Genomic DNA, 14,512 nt, shown 5'->3' with positions numbered 1-14,512 from the left:
TTGGCAGCGAGAGGTTAATACAAAGTGACGGTGATTTCTTCCCCTTCCTTATGTGTCTTCTGTGTTTTGCTCTGACGTGGCATCATCCTGTGATTCTCCCTGTCCTTAACTTGATCACGAGTGTGATTGCCAGCTCAGGTGCCAACACCATCTCTGGTACCTTTCACTCAATCGTCATTGCAAACATCATTAAGGTTGTTGATATCTTAAAAAATAACCACGACTGTAAAGGCAAGCTCTCTGATTGATTTCTCTTCCATCCTGACTATACAGAACTGCCTTTGACTTGAAGGCAGTTATCTTAGCTCGGAATGGGGATCCAGACGGGCCTGCACAGTGATTCACAGGAGCAGGTGGAAGTTGGTGGGGGAGGTGCGGGTTCTCGTGCCTCTGGTCTCCAGTCATAGCATAAATCCTGAGGGAAGCTCCTTAGTGTCAGCCTGCCCGCCTGTGTCAGATCACATGCAGGCTAGAATATATTATGAATCAAGAAATCTGAGGAATGACACCAAATTCCTTTTGTTGCTCATGGTTTTTAAAGATGTCACATAGACTTAAGGACTTGGGAGAAAAATATATTGCTCCCCTTTTACCATACAAAGCTAAATTTACATTTTTATGAACACAGAGACCATTCACACTACGGTTAAACACCTTTCTGATACAAGAGAAGTTAACTGATTATTGACCAAAACCGACCTGTGTCTTCTCAAGCCCACAAACTAGCTTATTCTCAGATAAAAATTCCGGCTATGTTAAATCTATTATAATGAGGGAGGCAGTGAATATATAGCAAGACTAGGAAGGAAAACTTACTGCTGTGTCATTTAAATCAGTGGATTTCAGAACAGTCGTCCTCTCCCCGGGATAATAAAACTTAGCAGGTGTATGTGCTGTTTCCTTTGCATTATGTGATAGAACATGAGGAATCTTCTCCTAGGGAGTTAATACCCACACACTGAAAAATCATTCCTTATTTCCTTCCTTATTGTTTATGTGGCGCCCAAAACATACCCACACATCCAGCTGACTGCTGCTGAGCCAGTGAGCGGCCACAGAGGGGAGAAGGCCCTCAAGGAAGCACAGTCATGAACTCCAGGCACTGAAAGGAAGACAGCGCAGTGAGGCCCGAGACCCTCTTTGATAAGGGCTCCCATAAGCCGTGCTTTCGGCTGGGATCCCTGCGGGTCCAGCCATGATCTACCCACATGAGATGCCACCCCTTCCTGTTGCTTTGCGGCCGAAACCAGAGCCATCCTCAGGCAGTCAGAATTTCTCCACCGCGCCCTCATTGGCTCCTTCCTCATGAATGAGGCTTTGTTACCTCTCTCAGAATTTGTTCAAGTGTGTTGTGTTTGGCACCTATGGGTGATAGTTTGTACTACATCTAGCATCTCTATCTTCAGAAAGAATTATTCCTGTAATAGAGGGCAGTAGGAAGAAGTAAAACTCAAATCCATGTGGCAAGCAATTCAATGGAAATCAACTTAGGGGAAAATTCTATACAAGCTAATAAAGGCAGCTCATGACTTACATTTTTTTAAAGTTTTTTTTAGGAGGAAAAGGCAGTCTAAGGGGGAAATGACTGCTGGGAAGCGCTGCCTGCTCTCTGCCCAGTGCCTTTTCCTCTCCAACATTTCAAACCTGCCCTCTCCTGGCTGTCAGTCCACTTAGAGGAAGAGAAGCAATAAGGTCGCTAAGAGTAACTTTTTCATTAATAAGACTGTATTTTTTGGATAATTTTAGTTTCATAGAAAATTGGGCAGATTAAACAGAATTACCATGTACCCCTCCTGCCTCAGTTTCCCCTGTTGTCTTGCATTACTGTGGTGCATTTGTTACAAGTGATGAACAAACACTGGTGCGCTGCCGGGAGGGGAAGGCCGCAGTTTGCATTAGGGTTCATTCCTTGCTGTTGTGCATTTCGTAGATCTTGACAAGTTGCAGTGTCACGGGTCCCCTGTCTTCCAGCCTGGCGCCCCAGCCATGGAGGCCCTGACCCCACCACCTCGGCCTTTGCACACCTGGCCCTGGGGCCTGCCTTCCCTTCTTTGCCCTCCCTTCACAGAGTTGACCCCCGCTCATCTGTTGCCTCGCTGCAGGGAGCCCCAGCTTCCACACTGCCCCCACCTCCTCTACCCGCTCAGGTGTCTGATCTGTTTCCTGCTTCTCTGTGGTCTGGTTCCGTGTTCTTCTGGTGGTTTCCATGGGTGGAGGGGCTGAGTGCCGTGTCTCCGCACTGGCTCAGTGCTTGTGAGTAACGCAGGGGAGCAGAAAGTCACTTCAGCTCCCAGTCCTGCTGCTTGGGCAGGTTACCCAGAGTCCAGTTCCCCAGGCCAGGAGCAAATCTGGAACCCTCTTTTTAAAAATGTACAAGTTCGGCATGATTTCTTGATCCCTATGACATAAAATGAGAAAATGAGAGTCGCTACACTTTCTCCTATTCTTCCTTCCCTTCCCTTCTGACAATTACACCTCCACGCTGTCATCTGTGGAGATTTCTATAATGATAATTTCTGAGCTTTTGCTGTAAATTGATACTAAAAGAAAAATACCAAAAATTACTATTCAAAAACAAGGCCCATTACCATTTTGCAATCGAGTCTTCCCACAGATGTATTCCAATTATTCTCATTCTTGAGTTACTATTTAGAATTATTACATTTTCCCGATTTTTTTTTTTTTCCAGAAAAGTGAGGGAACTCGTAAGCCGCACACCACTGTATCTAAGGGCACTTGTTATTTTTATTCACTCTCGCGGTTGGGTCCATCATGTGCGCTGTTTCGTGGCCATTCTCGTCTCTGGTCCAGCAAGAATCCTCGTGGACTGATACGTTGCTGCCCCGTAGTCCCCAGTCAGGGCCGTCTCCTCACCCTCATGCCAGACACATCAGTGTGTACACGCATGTGTGTCTGGCCTCTTACACACACATCTAGATGCAATATGTATATTTATATACACATAATTTTTTTAGTTTGTTATTAGAAAAAGTGTCTTTTAAAAATAATAATGGAGATAATCAAGAGTAACTCCATTAGAAGGAAATAGATGCTTGCTTTTTAGGAATTTGAGCTAGTGAAGATTGTGGGAGAACAAGTTTCTGGTTAAAAGATCTAGAAAGAGTGTCTTACTGCTTTGCATTGATCATAGTTTGCACAGATGGGTTCTGTGGTTCCCCTGGTTCTGTTTCCTTACCGGCTCGTGTTCTCATTGCACCCTGAGCCCATCTGTGCTATCGCAGGATGCGTGGGTGCTGCACCGCAATTCCAGTGGGAGATGCCAAGTTTTGATGAACTTTGTGTTTCCTTGAAACATCTTTTTGGGTTTGAATCTATTTAAGCCCTTTTAATTGAATGCATGCTATCTCACTGAATATTGAGGTAGAAATCTATGTATGAATTGCAGATGTAGTGAAGATCTGAATGAATTTCTATTCACTTTCAAGGGGTCACAGATAATCTGGAGAATTATTTCCCTAATAAAAGGGAGCCTTTGACTTAAGACAAAGGGAACCTACTCACCTTGCATGTAGCAAAGTAAGTTCTCTGAAGCTCTCAGCATACAACACAGATGGCGGAGTTGGAGTGAAAGTAATAGGGGAGCTAGATTCCTTCGTTGGATAATATGTCATCTAGTAAATATAAAATAAATGAAAGCACGTCCTTTGGAACATATTGCTTCAGAATTGTATGAATTATGAAAAATACATCAAGTGTATGCAAGCCTTGGTATTTCCCCACAAAGGCTTGAGGTAGCTTTCTATAAAAGATCATACACCCTAAGGATAACAAATACAGTAGAAATGGAGAATCATGACTTTGTGAAGAGGAGGAGCTTCCCAGTACTGTATTTGAAAGCAGACCCTGTAGCCTTGGGCGAGCATTCATTTCACTTTAACCTTCTTCTAAACAGGAAAATTGAAAACATGGCAAAAGACATTAGTTTCCTGATCAGCGTGGAGGAGGTGTGCTGGTTCCTGGAGCCAGATGCTCTGTCACTCCTGGTGGGAGTGTTTCTCCCTAGCATTTCTGTGAGAGGGGAACCAAGCTAACCTCTGGTCTGATGGACAATGAATTCTGAAACTTAGGAGCTGGGTTCAGGATCCCAGGCATAGACAGGAATTCTGATCCCACCCTGGTCTTCTGTGTGGTTATAGACACACAGATTCTCGACAAGCTTTTCTTTGCTCAAACGTTAAAGTAATAACTAACAATAAGCTGGCTTGTGGGATTGCAGTAAGGATTAAATCAGGTGGAAGCTCCTGGGAGTTTTCAGCACATACCACATCTTGTCATTGGTCGGATGAAGTGTGTGACCCCCTGAAGTGCACACAATGGCGGAGGTGACCGGTCTTCCATGCTCATGCCTTCCCTCCCCTTCTGAACCATCGCTCTTTCTCGGCTTCAGGGCGAGCACACGCTGAACGTGAACACTGGCTTGGAAGGTGACTGGTGCGGCCTTATTCCTGTTGGACAGCCTTGTCACCAGGTGACCACGACGGGCCTCAAGTGGAACCTCAGTAAGTAAGGCCCACGTGAGGGCTGTTTTCCCTTTTACTTTTTAAAAAAAATTTCTCTTTGGTATATGCCCACGAGTGAAATGTCCGGGCCTCCGTGGCTCTGTGCCGGCCCCTTCCAGGAGCTACAGGCTGTTTTCCAAAGCAGCTGTGCCGTCCGACACGCCCCCAGCAAGGTAAGGGGCTTCTATGTCTCCACATCCTCTCCTGCACTCCTGTTATCTTTGTGCTTCATTACCACATCCCCCTGGGTACCAAGCAGCCTGTCCTTGTGCTAGTTATTTGCATTTTCCTAATGATTAATGATGTTGAGTATCTATTCATTTGCTTATGGGCCATTTGTACATTTTCTTTGGAAAAATGTGTTCAGATCATTTGTCCATATTTTAATTTCTCCTTTTATGTTGAATCATAAAATTCCTTTATATATTCTAGATACACGTCCTTTTGTCAGATAGGTGGTTTGCAGATATTTTCTCAGCCTTTGGCTTTTCATTTTCTGAAATGTAATTAACCAAATGTATTAATTTTGATGAAGTCCAGTTTTCTTGCATGGATCGTAGTGTTGGTCTCACAGTAAGAGCTCCTTGTCCTGCCCTCTTCGTGATTTTGTATACTTGAGACCTACTTTATTTTCCCAAAGAGGTAGCTGTCCCAATTCGAGCAGCAAGTTATTTTCATAGTCAGACCTTTGAGACTTTTTTAAGATTTGCTGCTCTTACTAAATTTCAAAATATTTTCCGGTGCTTATTAACTGTATAGGTCTGAGTTATGCAAAAATGTCTGGTTTAAAAAGAACAGAAAACAAGGTGGACCCCTTCAGGAAATCAGTGCTGATTCCAAAAGAAGCCACAAGACCTGTGACATGAATCAGCTCTGGCCCTTGAAGAGCAGCCATTCTTCAAGGATGATCTCCAAAGAGATCTCCGCAGCCAGAGATCTTTGACTCTTGGGGATTATCTCCAAAGTTACCTGCACCTCTCAGGTTGTTAAAAGCAAAATAAAGAGCCACATCACCCTTTCATACACAGGAGTTTGCAGTTCCCACAAGGAAAGAAATATTGCAAGAAATAAATAATTTGAACATAAAACAATATTTTAAAAGATCTTTGTAGGAGCCACTGCCAAAACGTTTAGGAAAAGCTAAACTATTTTGAAGCCATTACCTGGAGAGCATGTCAGAATTTGAAAGGACCTTGAGAACAGAAGCTTCCAGGGCACAGAATTAGGTGACAGGCTTTGAAGCTGCTTAACTGAAGCTGATGCCAGCTCCTGGGCGAAGCTTTTAGGAAAACACTGCGACCTGAGACAGTTGTCTTCCTTTAGAGTCCCTGTTCTTTCCGCAGACCAGTCTGTAGATTGGGATGGACACTGCTTCCCAAGTTGGCAGCGGCCTCCTTTCTCGGGGCTGACCCCAGGACAGGAGGGGCACTGAGCAAAGCAAAAGGAGGCGTGCGATTCGGGAGTCGCTTCTTCAGACTGGGGGGATGGAAGAGATGTCTGCTTAGATGTGTTCTCAGGGGCTCTGTGGCACATCCACCAATCAGGAACCACAAAGTCTACTTTCAAATAATAAAGTTTGCTCCGGGAGGGCCCCTCTGGCATGAGAGGTTATTTTTAATCTCTCTGCTGTCGCCATGCTCTGATCCTGCCAAAGTGCTCGACACTAACAGCTTGTTTGGATACTTACAGTTTGCTTTGACTTTTGTGATAATTTTTTTTTCTGTACAATTTATGAAAATAAGTAAACAGCACCTTCACCGAGTGTGCACAGTACTGGAGACACTCGGTGTGTCGTCAGTGGCCTGAGGTAAAAGTGCTGATTAACAGGGAACTATTCTAACGGGGCAGTAAAAGTATGAATAATAGGTGACATTGCCTCATTTTAAAAGTTGTAAAAACAGAAATAAGTGTGAAATGACACCATATTGACTTGAAGGGGAGAGGGTAGATTTCTTCCCCTGCTGTTCTCAGTGGCAGAACCCCGAAATCAGTGCAATGCCTCCCCGCATATTCCAGTTCTTCATCCCAAGGGGCATCTTGATTGAGTCCAAATTTTGTCAGCTGGCGAATATGTTGCTGATACCTGCCTGCACCTTTTTTTGTGAATATAAGTTTTTAATTATTTTGGGGACATGCTCACTAGTGTGATTGTTGGATCTTACGATAACAGTATGTTTAGTTTTGTAAGAAATTCCAGAACTGTCTCCAAGGGGCTGTACCATTTTGTGTCCCCCCCAGCAGGGAGTGGTTCCTGAGGCTCCACTTTGTCCCCAGCATTGGCGTGTTCAGAGCTTCAGGTGTTGTCCTCTCTGACAGGTGTGTAGTGCCGGCTCCGGGTGGTTTTAATTTGCATTTTCTTGGCATCATATACTACGGAAGCTCTTTCACACGCTTGCTGGGCATGTGACGGTCGTGTTCAGTGAGGTGTCTGTCAAGGGCGTGGGCATCGGTTTTCTTAGTGTTGTGTTCTAAAAGTCTTGGCGCACTGTGGGCAGAGTCCTTACATAGGGGACACAGTTTCTCTCGAGAATGGTAGACTCTGCAATAAATGTCAATGAACTTGATATTGATATGTGATATTTTTGACTTTTCAATAAGGATGGGAAAAATAATCACAATTATAATATTAACATTCATGTGGTGTTCCCATTTTATATTAAACTAGACTTTTGGTTATGAACCTAAGTGTATAAAGGTGTTTATTTTAAAACACCAAACACCTAAAAGCTACATAGTATTATAAATGGATGTCACTTCGGTTGGAAAAGAAATAAATAATTGGCATTATGCTTATGAAATTCTAAGATTATTCTAATCAAATGAGTCAGATAGGTAGAAGAAAATAAAAGTGCTTTAAATCTTACAGTAGGTCTGTGACAGGTTGAATTATTCCCATAGTTCAGATAAGGAAATAGTAGTTCGATGCTATAATTAGTGATATGTCCAAGTTGACATCACAGAGGATAAGCGCACTGAAAATTTGAATTCAGATCTTCAATGCTCTTTTTCCCTGTTTCCAGTTAATGAATGAAAGACTTTCCAATAAAATAAGTTGATTTTTTTTTTTTAAATCACTAACATGAGTTCAAGAGAAAGAGAAGAAAACTGTTGGCAGGGAAGGAAAGGAGATGATGGTAGGAAATGCAAAGAAATTTGGAAGAAAAATGAAAATTCTGATGGACAGGATTTTTAATTCCTCTGCACTTTTTCCTGAGAAAAATATTAAATGCAATTGCCCTCCATTTGTCCAAGCCTCTATTTATAATACTCAAATTGAGTTTGAAATTACGTATCCATTGTTCCTTCTTCTGTAATTTTTCAAAGAAGGGTATAAATAAATGACAAAAAAGAAACAATTTCATAGCAATGACTGAAAGACACTCAAGTCTCTCAACCCAAGCGAGAGTTCTGAAAGAAAAAATTGAAAAAAAAAAAAAACAGTTTGAAAAGATTTTTCATCTCCATGGAAAATAATTTGTGATAAGTGTATCTAGGTACCAAGGTTTCCTGCAGGAGCTCTCTGGGAGGGTTTTCAAGTGCCAGCCTAACAAGAGAACATTCCACACATCTACACACTACACTTGCTAATAACACAGGCTCAGGGGAAAATGCTCTTTCATTCCATTATGACTCATAAAGCCGTTCTCGTTGGCTCTCCCGGTTCAACAGCAGCTGTACTTGCTTACGTTAGGCCCTTCTGTGAGTTGTTGTCACTAATGTGTGAAATATCTCATAATTTTAGATGTCTTTTATTTTAATTGATGCTTTTCTAGTCCAGCTCTATAAAGGGAAGCACACTCAAACTGTGCCATCAGTATTTCTCGTCTGATTCAAAGAAAGTATCTTTTGTATCTTAATTCTTTGATAATCAGTGACCCACTTTGAATTGAATTAAAGATACCCTTGAAATTTGTACATGAAAAACATGCTTTGGAGATCAAAAGTGATAATAAGAACTTTTTTTTGCCTCGGTCTTCCCCAAGGAAGATGTTAGCTGACGTTTTCTACCCTGTCTTCCACCAAGGATGTCAGTTGTTGGTTTTTCATAGGTGCCCTTTATCACGTTGCAGAAATTTTTTCCCATTCCTGGCTTGTTGAGTGTTTTTATCATAAAAGGATATTGAATTTTCCTCTATTTCTGTCTATTGACAAGATCATGGGATTTTAGTTTTTGTTATTTTCAATCCTATTGATATTATCTGAATTGAACTTTAAATGTTAGCCCAAACCTGCATTCCTGGCATGGACACCACTGGGTTACAATGTGCAATTCTTTTTATTTATCGCTGGGTTCAGTTTCTTCCTGTTTTGTTGAGAATGTTGGCATCCCTTTTCCCAAGATACATTGCTTGGTAGGTTATTTCTCATGTTGCCTTTGACTGGTTTCAGTCTAGGGCAATACTGACATCTAGTTGTAAGCCCGACACCAAGAGCCTGAAGTCGGTCAAGGCAGCCAGAGCAAAACACAAATGAAGTCTCACGGCAGCAGGCCACATCGGGCAGGCAGGGTGCAGATTGGGGGACACAGCACAGAGGACCCCTGTGAGGGGGAGACACCTGCAGTGTGCTCTGATCAGAGACAAGGGGCGCCTGGTACCTTGTTCCTCTTTATCTGTGTGCGTGTTGACAGAGCAGAGGGAGGAAAGGGAGCATGAGACCTGTGGGGCAGCTTGTACTAGTCAGTAAATAAGTGAATGAATGACAGCGACTAGCTGCTCCTTCCAAGGAGACAGAGTGGTCACATTAGGGAAGCACATCCCCCTGGGGAAGAAGTTTCATGTCTACGAAAACCACAGCCAGTCGTCTGTGTGCTCTTTCCAAGTCCTAACCCCAGCCAAGGATGGGGGCAACCACCCCCTGTGTTCAGTGACATGCTTTCTGTTATAATTTAGTGAGGTCGTTAATGTTTTCATTGGCCATTTTTACTTATAAATGGAAAATAATCACTATAAATTCCAATATTGATTTTCCTCTACCAATAACTTTTAACTAAGACTCTCTTCAATCCTTAGCAGTAAAAAAGTTCTCTCACAAATTTATGTAAATTTAAATGTGGATGCAAGAGTGAATGAAATATTTATTTTTCATCACACATGTACCTACGAGATTACATTTATTATGTTTATATCATTTAGGGTGATAATTACTAAGAAGGATTTTCACAGAATTTTTCAAGAAACCTTGTGTTTCTATTGTAGAATATTGAATATTTTTAAATATTTGGTAAAAATGTGAAAGTGTAACTGTATGGAGTTCATTGCTCTAGGCTTCATTGAGTGATATTTTTTGGACTACATTGTGGAAATAGAACATTATTATTAATGGATATAAGAAAGGGAATTTTAATTATCAATATGACATCTTGATTTTTTAATACATTCTCTATCATGTTTCTCCAGTGTAGATTCTAGAGTAATTATAGCATCGTGTATCAAAATCGTAGTATCACAATATTTTTGGTTGTGGTGATCAATTCAGTGGTTATCAAATGAAATGACTAAAACTATAAAGTAACTCCACAAACTCCACAGCTTTCTGGTGCCTGAACTGGCCTGGAACTCAGGGGTTAGGACCCCCCACTAGAGCTCTCCCTCCATGTCTCCTTCACCAACAGTGTAGACAGTTTGATGTTTGGTAATAGACTTAAATATTTGGCGAGATTGAGATGCTTAAATGTGTGATGTTTGAAGTTAAATTTTGAAACTTGTCATTATAGAAGTTTTCAAGAGTATCAGTTTCAAATCGCCGTAACATACTACCACAAGCTAGTGGCCTTAAACAAGACATCCACAGAACCCAGTTAGAAACATGCACGGGCCTAAAATCAGGGTACTCTGCTGCGCACCCTCCTCTCGAAGGCTCCAGTCATTTCCCGCCATTTCTGGCTCCTGGGGCTGGTCACGTTTCTGAGCTCTGTGATTCCTCCCTCCATCTTTGAGACCTAGCATCACAGTTCTCTCCCTGCCCCCACCCTGTCTCTGTCTCTGACTAGGACATTTCTTCCTCCCTCTTTTTTAAAAAAAAGATTTATTTATTTATGCATTTAAGAGCTGGGGTACAGGCCAGAGTTGCAAGGAGTGAGAGGATTCACCAGAGACAGAGTGGGGAGCAGAACAGGCAGATCTAGTGAAATACACTGCTGAGGGAAGCAGTGGGTAAGTCAGGAGAGGTCTGCTGTGCCATGTGGGTAGCTCCCTGGCTGGGGATCGAACTCGTGCTGCAGCAGCCACGGATAGCTTCATAGGTTGCATCTTAAACCCTTGTGCCACCAGGGAGGCCCTGCCTCCTTATTTTAAGGAATTTGTGACTATGCTAGGACCATCCAGTCTCACAATTTTTAATGTAATCACACTTGAACAATCCCTCCCACCGTGAAAGTCACTTATTGCACAGATTCCAGCGATTACAAGGTGCATATTTGGGGGGTGGGTATTATTTAGCCTACTATGGTCTGTAATCAATGAGTGAAATGATTTTCTGAAATGAACCTTATTGAATACAATTATTACATAATTGGATCTTTATGGCTATTTTGAAAATTAACAAGTAGACTGACTTTGTTGAGAAACTGAATTTCAATGTTATCATTCATCTTGGCCTCAGATACCTTGTGGTAAGAGTGCGAGACCAAACGGGTTGTGTGAACCTGATTTATCTGGGCTCCACAAGGGGAATGAAAGTTGCAGATGTGAGTTATTCCGGCTTCTGTCCTCCACGGGTCTAGTCAGGGTGCTTTGCTCTGTGGGGACATTAAAGGTGGGGGGGCGGGGAAAGGAGCTTGCACTCTGGAGCTGAGAGCGTCCCCATCGCCCATAGGGCCAAAGCCGTCTCTTATTAGACATTCTTCTTTTCTCTATCCTTTTATGTGTCTTTTCTTTTTTGGCCTTTGAGACTGTACTTACATGAGAAACTGGTACATTTTGCCAATAGCAGGCAGTCATCGGATGTCTGATAAAGAAGTTTAAAAAGCGAAAGGCAGAATGTTTGACCTGACCTTACTTTTTTCCCACATATACCACAGAGTCTCAGGATTCTAAAGGTCTTTGAAAATCAGTCAGGTGTCATTAATGTACAAACGCAGCTGTACACCATCAGACTGCGTAGGCTGGTCACACTCACTCCGCCTCTTCCACATACACTCCCCCAGCACCTCCGCCATGTTTGTCTCCTTGTGCTGTCATTGGTACAAGTTTGAGTTTTCTTGTTATGCACCTGGATTTGACCAATCTGAGGTTGCAGACCATGAAACTGCCACTTTTGATAAATTGCGAGTATTAGCATTGCTGTATCATTGGCACAACTTGACAATCACGGGAAACCTTAGAATTCAGCTTTTATAAAGAAGGCAGAATTGGGGAAGCGATGTTGATAAAACCGTAGACACACTTTCTCTGGAGAGAAAAAATACAAGAGAGGAACAAGATTATTTCTAATATTTGTTCTTCTGAAGGCTTTTCAAATATTTTATTTGTAAGCAGATACTGCATTTTCAGACATTGAAGACTAATGACCTACGGTTATAGTCAACTATAAAACTGATACGCAATATATTATTTCATTAACTTAGTTCCAGTTTTACTATGTTCTAGGATTTGAACCAGAAGACATGAATTTTTCTTTACTTTTAAAGTCCTTCCTTTTTTGTGATTCTGCTTAGAGCACAAGAAACCAACAATAATGTACTATGTGCCATAATCATCCTCTTTTGTTTTTAGAAAACCTCCCACAACCTGACCACACACATTTGTTATGGTTGATTCTAGGCATTTAAATATGACAACAATTAACGTGCATTTGCAGGGAATATGACAAATGGGAATTTGTGAGCAGGCCAGTTTCTCATTGACCTGTGTGCACAAACACTGTCATAACTCAGGTTTGCCTCCCAAGTTGTTTAAATGAGTTGATTTCCTAGTATTTATGTGGGCAGGTTAACTGATGAGAATGACTTCTGGGAACGCTCAGGAGCCCCTTTCTATTTCCCCTCCTCCAGGTTTCATTTTTGTGCTGATTCAGATGTGAGCTCTGTGCATTCAAGCATTGAGCTAAGCTATTGAGACAAGAAAGCAGTAACTTCTGGTGATTGCATGAATTGTAGAGGAAGAATCAGGGGTGCAGGTGGATAAACTTTGACTATGGGATCAGCTTACTGGGGGTAATTTTCCACTAGGTCCAAGTCACCATACTTTGTGTTTCCAGTAGCTCGTGAGTAGCTCGTTCACAGCTACTGTGAGTAGCTCGTTCACAGTCCACGTGCACAGTCCCGCCTGTCTTTTCTCTACACTCATTCTTCGTCGGGTATAACACCAACCCTTTTGTCTCGCAGAGTAATGGTTACCATCCCCAGGTTATAAATGAGCAAGTGGAGCCAGGGAATGTAAAATGAATTTCCCAAGTTTATATTTCCTAACTTAGGCTTCTGTGCACATAGAATGGATTCACCAGCGGTCATTTATGTACCTGTCTTTAAATGTTTTAGATACAGTGAAATAACCTATCACAAAATCCTTTTTCTAAATGAAAGTGGAGTTTCCCCTGCAGTTGGGCAGGACCAAAGGCAAGGGTGGAAGAAGTCAACCCTAGCAGTTGAAATCATGTTGTTCGCTGACCTCTGACATTCTTGCTCACCCTGAAAGCCAGGAATCTCCACAAGCAAGAACCCACATGGAGGTGCGGCCTGTATGACTCGTGCTCAAAGGGACAACCCATTTCTAGAGGATTATAAAGCAAATGTTGTCATGCATCGCAGCTCTCAAGGTGTGGTAAGGGTTCAAGAAAAAGATACTTAGCCAGAAAGGAAGACATGCTTATAGCAGAGCTCCGAGTGTACAGGCCTGAGGACAAGAAGGGGAGAGCTGGGAGGCAGACTGGCGTGTTGTGGGCGCCGTCGTTCAGGACTCTCTGCAGTCGCCACACTGGGTCTCCAGACTACTTGGAGGCCAGATTGTGATGAAGCTGAAAATGCTGGGAGGACATGGGCTTGCTTAAAAGAAACGGGCATCAGCAGGTACAGAGGAACGTGGGAGAATGGCATAAAAGGACTCATGTGGTCCCCACAAATAGTTTGAGGAAATATTTGCTCTTTTCCCCACCTATCATTCTAGGGAAACGCAAGGTATAAATTAGAAGGCAGTTTCTTCATCTTCCAGAGAAAGGAATGGAAAAGAACTAGCAACAGAGGGTGCAACTCCTCTGGCTTTGAGATGATGAACAGCCAAGGAGGGGAACAAATCAACATGTTAGACTCCTTGATGAAATGGTCTCTGGAGGTTTTTGTACAACGCATAACTTAACCTTCTTTCTGTATAATTTGTATGAGTTTCCCTTGAAATGTAGCAGAAAAAAATTATACAGTTATTTTGCTCAGTTAATCACTTGGAAGAAAAATGACAGTAGGTCCATGCTGACTCTGGAACAAATGAATTCTGGGTCCAGGGACTCCCTGCGGGTTCCTCATCTCTACCCGGGCATCGGTAGGTGATGTGGGGCGGTTTCCTCCAGCTTGACAGCTGTGGCTTCTGAAGCCAGAGAACTGGATGAGTCCAGATCGTAAGCGCCAGGGCTGAATGTTTTGAAGAGCCGGCGCTCTCGTCCGGTGGCTGTGGAGAAAGCCCTTCCTCGCCCCACTTGGTAACCTGCTGAAGGTCTCACTCTTCCCGAGTTCACAGTGAGGCTGGGGTGAGCTGTTCCTGCTCTTCCCCGTTGATGCTGAGGTGGTGTAGAGCTCTGGCCGTAGTCGGTACTGCACTGAGTCATTCCCAGCCTGAGGTCCCCCAGCAGCCCAGAGCCAACTTCACACCTTGTCTTCTCATTTAGTGGCAAGATTTCTCTTGGGGGAATCATATCAGCCTTTTCACGCATCAGTTTTCTGCACTACCTTTAATTGCAGATTAACAACTCATCTCCGCTATCTACCCATGAATCTGGTTTTTCTTCTGTGTGTGCATGGATGTAAGTGTGCCATGCACAGTGTGTTTAGGAAAAATTATGAG

At 42.8% G+C, this 14,512-nt stretch overlaps 1 protein-coding gene across 5 annotated transcripts in view; it reads left to right on the top strand.

Moving 5' to 3' along the window:
* Positions 1-14,512, top strand: part of TPK1 (thiamin pyrophosphokinase 1) — a 240,503-nt gene that overhangs the window by 167,095 nt on the left and 58,896 nt on the right. For all 5 annotated transcript variants that reach the window (XM_037515134.2, XM_037515150.1, XM_037515142.2 and 2 more), the window contains one exon: positions 4,409-4,520. In XM_037515134.2, coding sequence (XP_037371031.1) covers positions 4,409-4,520 — 112 coding nt within the window. The remainder of the gene's footprint in view (positions 1-4,408; positions 4,521-14,512) is intronic.

This window comes from Talpa occidentalis, unplaced genomic scaffold (assembly GCF_014898055.3).
Source record: "Talpa occidentalis isolate TD23 unplaced genomic scaffold, MPIMG_talOcc4v2.1, whole genome shotgun sequence".
NCBI lineage: Eukaryota > Metazoa > Chordata > Mammalia > Eulipotyphla > Talpidae > Talpa > Talpa occidentalis.
The sequence above is the reverse complement of the archived record's forward strand: the minus strand, read 5'-3'. Positions and strand labels throughout refer to the sequence as shown.